This window comes from Orycteropus afer, unplaced genomic scaffold (genome assembly GCF_000298275.1).
Source record: "Orycteropus afer afer isolate SDZICR_OR568_19922 unplaced genomic scaffold, OryAfe1.0 scaffold00558, whole genome shotgun sequence".
In the NCBI taxonomy this organism is placed as follows: domain Eukaryota; kingdom Metazoa; phylum Chordata; class Mammalia; order Tubulidentata; family Orycteropodidae; genus Orycteropus; species Orycteropus afer.
Window position 1 is genome coordinate 632,749 of NW_006922145.1, and position 7,878 is coordinate 640,626.

A 7,878-nucleotide genomic window follows, 5' to 3' on the forward strand; every position below is an offset into this window, starting at 1 on the left:
AGCCATGAATAAGGAGTTCTCTTTCTGGTTTGCTTCCAAATCATCACAAAATTCTGTAAGTCACTTACTCGTAAGGCTTGTGTTATTAACTTTAGCGATCTGCATTGGAAAGGTCATAGCCTTGAAGACCCCATGCAACAGTTCTACTCTGCATACATGACTCGCCAGCAACCCACAACAATAGTGTCCAACATTTACTTCATGGAAATGCACTGACTAAGGATTTTTTTCATTCATTAACGCTTTCACAGGAGCTCTGGTGACTTAGTGCCTAAGGCATTTGGCTGCTAACCAGAAGACTGGACAATCTACTTCCTTAGTGATACTGCCTCAGAAAGCCAAGGAGGGGTCGCTATGAGTCAGAGCCAACTTGACAGCAGTGAAAGAAATGTTTTCACAGGGCAGTCAGCTCGGTATATTGCTGTAAAGCTTAGGGCAAAGGTAGATGTTAGCTACCATTGAGTCAGCTCCCAATTCATGGCGAGCCCATGCACAACAAGACTGGGCTGGAGTGATCCCTAGGGATTTCACTGGCTGAGTTTTAGGGAAGCAAACTGCCAGGCCTTTCTTCCTAATCAGTCTTACTCTGGAAGTGCCACAGAAACCTGTTCAGCATCATAGAATGTGCAGCCTCCACTAATAGACAGGTAGTGGCTTAAGGTACGTTGGCGGAGGATCGAATCTGGGTCTCCCTGCTGTCAAAGTGTCAATAATTCCACAGTAAAAATAAACCAAACGAAATGCATACCTTTGTAAGTTTCGGTGTATGAAATAAAGTTCCACATACCACTGGGGGGAGAAAAGAAAAAACAATTATGTTTTATATGTATTAAAGTTTCCAGTATTCTAAGAATAAGAAGGCTATTTTCGATCATACCCGACTTTTCTCTCTGTGGTGTTACACGTGTACATCGTAGAACAGGACTAAAACAAAACAAATACCTTGGATTATTGAAAAGATAACAGAAATGACAAAAAGCAACACATCAATAGTTAACGATCTTACTGGAAAAAATAAAAAAGACTACTCAGTCACATCAGTTGTTAGAATTATACTTTTATATATTTTTGTTACTTTTTAAAAAGTAAAATATCTATGAAGAATTAAGTAACCACTAAGTAATGTGAAAGCAGTGCATAAAGTACTCACAAATTTCAACTTCTAGAAATTGTGTATTTTGAATTTGAAAATTATGTCAATTGAATATGAACCTAAAACAGCACCATTTTCTTGTCAATGATTTTAAGTACACACATTTTAAACTGATGTGTCGAAGATTTAAGGCTTTCCATTATTCATATTTGCCACTTAAACAGTCACAGAAAAGAATATACAGGAAACCAGTCAATTCACTAGAGTAAATGTTTCTGATGTAAAAATTACTCTATTAAAAGTCTCAACTTAAAAGGAATTGACTTAAAAATAGAAGATCCTCTATCAGACTCAGCCAAACTATTATTGAGAAACTCAGATGCACTTCTACAAACAAAGATCAGGTGTAGAACAATACTTGACTTGAAAAACGGAAGAGAAACGTTACATTTGTCTCAGCAGAACAGCTTCCTCATACCTTTCACTGAGACAAGAATTTGGAGGTGGACTGGTAACATCTTTTGCTTGATCCACTTTAGGCCTCAGGGGGAAACGGCTTTTATGTCTACTATTGGCAAGGTCCTTTCCTGAAATACAGGACAATAACCCAGTGAGGATGTGTACCCTCTCGGCTGCAAATTTTTATTCTCTGGAAGTAGCTCACTGCAGAAGCCTCACCTGCACAGGGAAGGGGGACACTCAGAGTTCAGTCTGAAGAAACTGGTTACTTGGCTGATCCCCCAGAGAGGGCTCCCCTGCCCACAATCACACTGAGCAGAGAACATGCACAGGACCCTTTAAGGGGTACAGTTCAAGATTCAGCTTTCACCTCACAGAGTTCTCAGCCTAGAAGGGAAGACTTTGAAGTCGAGGGGAAGCAAAGTTCAGGCTGCATCCCCGGTTGAAGGCAGGTAAGTAAATATGACAACTCAGTTCCTTAAGAACTGAATAGCATGAAAGCTCAATTATCACCCCCACCCTGGTTAAGACACATAGGCGGACACTGTATCTCATGAATCAAAACTCAATCCCATCCTATTACCTGAAATGAATGGAATAAAAGGTCAATTCACAAATCCTCTGCGTGTTATCCCCCAAGAAACAGTTCAAAAGTATGTTAATGTGTTTCAGGAGACAACTTGAAAAACTTTGGCCTGTGGACAAGTGCAGTGAGACAAACAAGAACAATGTTGCTCGGAACTTTGGGAACCCGATGAACTGACGAAAGGAAGCCGATGTGACTCATCCGGTATGCAAGCGCACTGCATTAAAAATCGACTGTCCCTTTAAACTGAGGCGAAGGAAGCTTCAGCCAATTCTCAGTTAATGTACGCCCAAATTTCTGAAGTTTTTATGAGTATGTATAACCGCACTGTGCTGAAGCTTACAAAACTGTATCACGACCTCGATTCGGGGAGTCATATTTGGGTACTGGCTCCTGGCTCCTTGCATTGCCATTTTGCAATAAATAATTTCCTCTCTTCTTAATCACTCAATGTATATAGAAACTGTTTTGGCCTGACTGCACACTGGGCAGGGATCCACGTTTGGTCCTACTTCAACTTCTTGAAATGCATGCAAGTGGAACATAGAGTCAAATGTGATCCATTCTACTATTAAGTTACACATAGTATATGGAATCATGGAGGACACGCAGGTGGTAAAGACATTCACCAAAAACCTACCAAGGTACCAAACCTGACCACATCACTCTTCTGGTGAAAACCTTTCAAAATCTCCCTGTGTCTTAAAAGCTTGTGACTGGCCATCTAACATGCAACTATTGGTCTCTCCCTGTAGGGAGCAAAGAAGAATGAAGAAAATCAAAGACACAGGAAAAAATTAGTCCAAAGGACTAATGGAGCAAGTGAACCCCAGCCTCTGAGACCAGAAGAAATAGATGGTGCCTGGCTACCACTGCTAACTGCTCTGAAAGGGATCACAATAGGAGGTCCAGGATAGCATGGAGGAAAAGGTAGAACAAAACTCAAAATCATTAATTAAAAAAAAAAAAAAAGGCCTGCAGCTGAGGGAAGAAAGGCCCCAGGAAAGCAGCAGGCTGATTAAAGGAGATATTGATCCAGAGCCTAGGGCTTTTGGTTACACCCAGCCAGAGGCCCAAGGCCATATGAGTAGGATGGGAAGATCATCAAGGTGAAGAGAAGAAACTGGAATATCTTAAAGAGGATTATGAGTTTGGGATCATGTGTTTATCTGAATGTACTATGGATATAGAATGTTCTTACCTAGCTGTATGTTAGAAGTGAGTATTGAATATGGATAACAGAGAGCCTATAAGTCTGCCTCCAGCCAATACTGGATATGCTAAAAGAGGAAATAGAATTTGCCCAAAACAAACAGAGGCTTTTGTTCCAAGTCCTGTGTGTAGAGTATGAGGGGTTATGTAGAAAACCTGAGCCCTACCCAGAGCATTCTGAGTTAGGAAATTTGTATTTGAAAAAACCCATCCAGATCTGTTTAGAGAACAGAAGATTTGCATTTGAAGGCAGGATGTGCAGAGGAAAAAAAAATGACTGGCTTTTTGAATTTCAAGCTATTTGGCCTTGGGTACATCAAGGCAGGAAAGTCATGGTTTAAGAGAAGAAGAAATTGGGATGTTACATAGCGACAAAAATAGTTGTTGCCGTTATGTGCCACCGAGTCGGACTGACTCATAGCGACCCTTCCTTGGGTTTCCGAGGCAGTATTACTATGGAAGTAGATTGCCCAACCTTCCTTCCGAGGAGTGGCTGGTGGTTTTGAACCGCCAGCCTTCTGGTTAGCAGTCAAGTGCTTTAGGGACCATGCTACCAGTAGACTGATTAAAATTAATACCAAGATCTAAATCCCATATACTAGCCAATTTTATTTGGAAGCTGTCTAATAACAAAGAGTTGCAATTTCTCAAACATATTTTATGCCATAGTCACTGTTAGAGTGTTTTTAAATACCAATCTTCATCATAACCTCGAAAATAGGATCTAAATCTAGTTTGTTTTTTGGGGGGAATACTGTTTGTTTTTGTATTGTAACTGGCTTTAATTTGAATGTTCTTACATGATTTAATATGTAGTAGTACATTCTGATCATACAAATTCCATCAAGACAACTGTTGGAACGTCTTGATTTTTTCTAACTGATACAAAATTCACATACCATAAAATTCAGCTTTTAAAAGTGAAAAAAAAAAAAAAAAAAGTCATGGTCCAAGAGAGAAACTCCTTCCTGGACTAGAAGGTAAAAGGAACTGGTGAGTAGCAGGCTTGTATGCTGCTAGTCTGTGACCACTTGGATCCACTTGATGAATGGAAGTGTGGGAAGTGTAGCAATGAAGAAACAGGCTTACTCTGGTACTCTTAGACCTAGCCCATGGAGGCTAGGGATGAGATGAAGGGGTGGCTGGTCTGAAGAACAAGCAGCTGTGTGGATGCCTACTGGTGTTGAACTAGCCCTTGAAGGCTAAAGATGAGAGAAAGAAGGTGCTGGCTGGTCTGAAGTGAAGGGAGGAGTGTGACTCCCAAACTTGCAGCTGGTACCCACGACCGAGCTGGGATGGCTAGGGCTGAGCTGACCAGAACCCAACCAAGTGAAAAGGAAGATGTTTGACACTGAGCTGGTGTTAAGCTGCTGCAATTTGAATGGTTTTCTCTGGACTGGATTGTGCTTATTTACGGATGCAGATGCCCAAAGTTCCAAGCAGAACAGAAGATTCTTCAGAAAGGAAGGAACACGCTGTCTCAGCATGATTGTTTGATAGGGACAGGCAAATTGGAAATTGGCTATTTAAAATGGGGGAGATAAAGGCATGAAGTACCTGGCTTACACACTTCCTTGGGTGTGCTTATTCTTAAACTGATTGTGAAATTCTTAAACTGATTATGAAGGAGTTGTTAATTTTTAAAGTATGAAAGGGTCAATGGTAGCAAAGCCAAGGGGTGGGCTGCAGTGCAGTGAATTCCTTGGAATGGCTCTTCTAGCCATAGTCTTTGTAACTCCCACCATATTACTGGATGGGACCATGCAAATAAGGTGTGGAGAACTCTGATGTTGGGATTGGTTAGTTTTGTCACTCTGCCAGGCTTAAAATGAGCCCTTCTAGAGGCAGAGAGGGGAGCTCACTGCCATCAAGAAAGAAGAGTTGGAGGTGAAGTAGAGTGTGTCCTTGAACCAGAGATCCCTGCACTGGACCTTCTTGGCAGAGACACATGGCAGAGAGAGACACCCCAGCAGAGAGAGATGCCCCAGCAGAGAGACGCCTGGCAGAGAGTGACACCCGAAGACAGACGGTCACAGTGGAACCAAGAGCCACGAGACAAAGCAGCAGGATTACCTGGCTCACAGAGCAAGAAAGCTGAGTACCCAAGGGCAGGGGCCTTGCTGACGGAGTGGGGTGCACTTAGGTGTACCTATTGGCAGAGTTAAAGAGCTTTGTAATGCTTGCCCAAGCATGGCAGAGGCCAAGGGCCATAGAGGCACATCTGAGCACATAGCAGAGAGGAGACTGTCCTGATCAAAGAATTGTATCCTGAGCATGTTTCTAAACCTGCACTGTAGCCTGTTACTTCCCTAATAAACCCCATAGTCATGAGTATTGTCTGAATTCTGTGTGGCCACTGCAATGAATTATCGAACCCAGCAGAGAAGCATTGAGTACCATGGAAGGATGGTTGATGTCAGAATTGGTAAAAGGCTGGAGGGTGGCAGCATGTCTGGTCTCATAGGAATAAGCTTTGGGCTGTGGATGGTGATTCTGCCTTCCTCTTGTGAAGTTAGAGGAGGTCAGAAGATGTCAGCTCCATGTCGTTTTTGAAGGAACATATGACAGCATACACAGTCATGGTCCCAACCCCTGTAAAGCCTATTATATTAAAAATTTGAGGTATATGCAATGGTTTTTAATAACAAATGGGCACTACTTGGCAACACACATCAAAAAACTCATTGTTCTTGTTATGCACCACTGAGATGGTTCCCACTCCTGGCAACTCCATGTACAACAGAACAAAACACTACCCAGCCCTGCACCACATTCATTTCCATGTTTGAGCCCACTGTTGCAGCCACTGCGCCAATCCATCTTGTTGAGGGTCTACCTCTTTTTTTTTCATCTCACATACTTCAGACATGTTATAACTGTTACCGTTATTACTGTATTATTACCTTAAAGCTGTCTTAGTGTATCTGGAAGTGTTTCTTTCATGTCTTTATGTAGAGACATATACTTTATACTATACAAACACTTGACTGACCTTACATACAAACCATGACTAACTATTCTGACCTAACACACTCAACTTAAACACAGATTTAGGAATAGAATCTGCATAATGCTTACACATAATATGTTGTTCATACAACATCCAATTCACATAACATCCTATTTCACAGAACATATTGTGGCCGTTAAGTGACCCATGACAGTATAAATACAGTATGTTTCTTACATCAAGTAGATAATATTTTAATGATTGGATGTATACTGTCATTGGAGCTCTGGTAGCATAGTGGCTAAGGCACTTGACTGCTAACCAGAAGGCTGGCGGTTCAAACCCACCAGCCACTCCTCGGAAGGAAAGTTGGGCAATCCTACTTCCGTAGTGATACTGCCTCGGAAACCCAAGGAGGGGTCGCTATGAGTCGGGGCCGACTCGACGGCACATAACAACAACAACATACTGTCATTACATAATTGTTTGGCAACCTCTGGTACCCAGGCCAGGGAAAATACCAAATCAAAAGATTTTTTATCACAAATTGATTAAAAAAAAAAAAAAAAGTCTTCTCTATCCTTTATGATAGCTTGCAGAAATATAGTTTAATGTCAAAACAAATTCTAGTTTTTTGTATAGGAAAACAATCTATTAAATTTCAGTAGGCAGGGTATATTAATTAATCAAACAAAACCAAACCCATTGCCATCGAGTTGATTCTGACTCATGGCGACCTCCATTGTGTTTCCAAGGCTGTAAATCTTTACAGAAGTAGATAGCCTCATTTTCCCCTTGCAGAGTAGCTGGTGGGTTTGAACCATTAACCTTCTGGTTAGCAGCCAAATGCCTTACCCACTATGCCACCAGAGCTCCTTATATTAATCAAAGGACAGAGAAAAAGAACAACTACCTGCATTATTTAAACCAAAACTTAAAGGTATTAATGGTTTCTTTTTTAAAAGTAAAAATAGTAAGGTATTCAAAAAGACAGCTGGGAAAAAATATCCGGCAATGACATAACTGACACATCTCTAGAATTTATAGAAAATTCCAACACCTCAATAACAAAAAGAAAAATAATCCAATTAAAAAGTAGGCAGAAGACGTGAATAGACACTGTCCCAAAGAGGATATTCAGGTGGCCAGCAAACATATGAAGAAATACTCATGATCATTAGCCATCAGAGAGCTACAAATCAAAACAACGAGATACCATCTTGAGCCAGCACTAGTAGCAAAGTTCAACAAGACAAAACGTAAGCGAGGATACGGAGAGATTGGGACTCTCATACACTACTGGTGGGACTGCCAAATGATACAACCACTGTGGAAAGCAGTATGGCGATTCTTTAAAAAGTTGGAATTAGAAATACCATTTGACCCAGCCATTCCATTACGAAGTATATATCCTAAAGAAGTGAGAGCCAGAACAAGAACAGATATATGCACATCCATGTTAATCACAGCACTACTTACAAAAGCCAAAAGATGGAAACAACCTAGGTGTCCATCAACTGAAGAATGTATAACCAAACTATGGTACATAAACACAATGGAATATTATGCAACCCTAAA

General features: G+C 41.1%; 1 protein-coding gene across 1 annotated transcript in view; it reads right to left on the reverse strand.

Annotated features, from left to right (window-relative positions):
• The window catches only part of BRCA2 (BRCA2 DNA repair associated), a 101,088-nt gene that overhangs the window by 76,682 nt on the left and 16,528 nt on the right, over positions 1-7,878 (reverse strand). Inside the window, 4 exon segments of the mRNA XM_007955959.1 lie at positions 749-789; positions 878-924; positions 1,572-1,680; positions 1,853-1,863. Of these exon segments, the coding sequence (XP_007954150.1) occupies positions 749-789; positions 878-924; positions 1,572-1,680; positions 1,853-1,863 (208 nt within the window).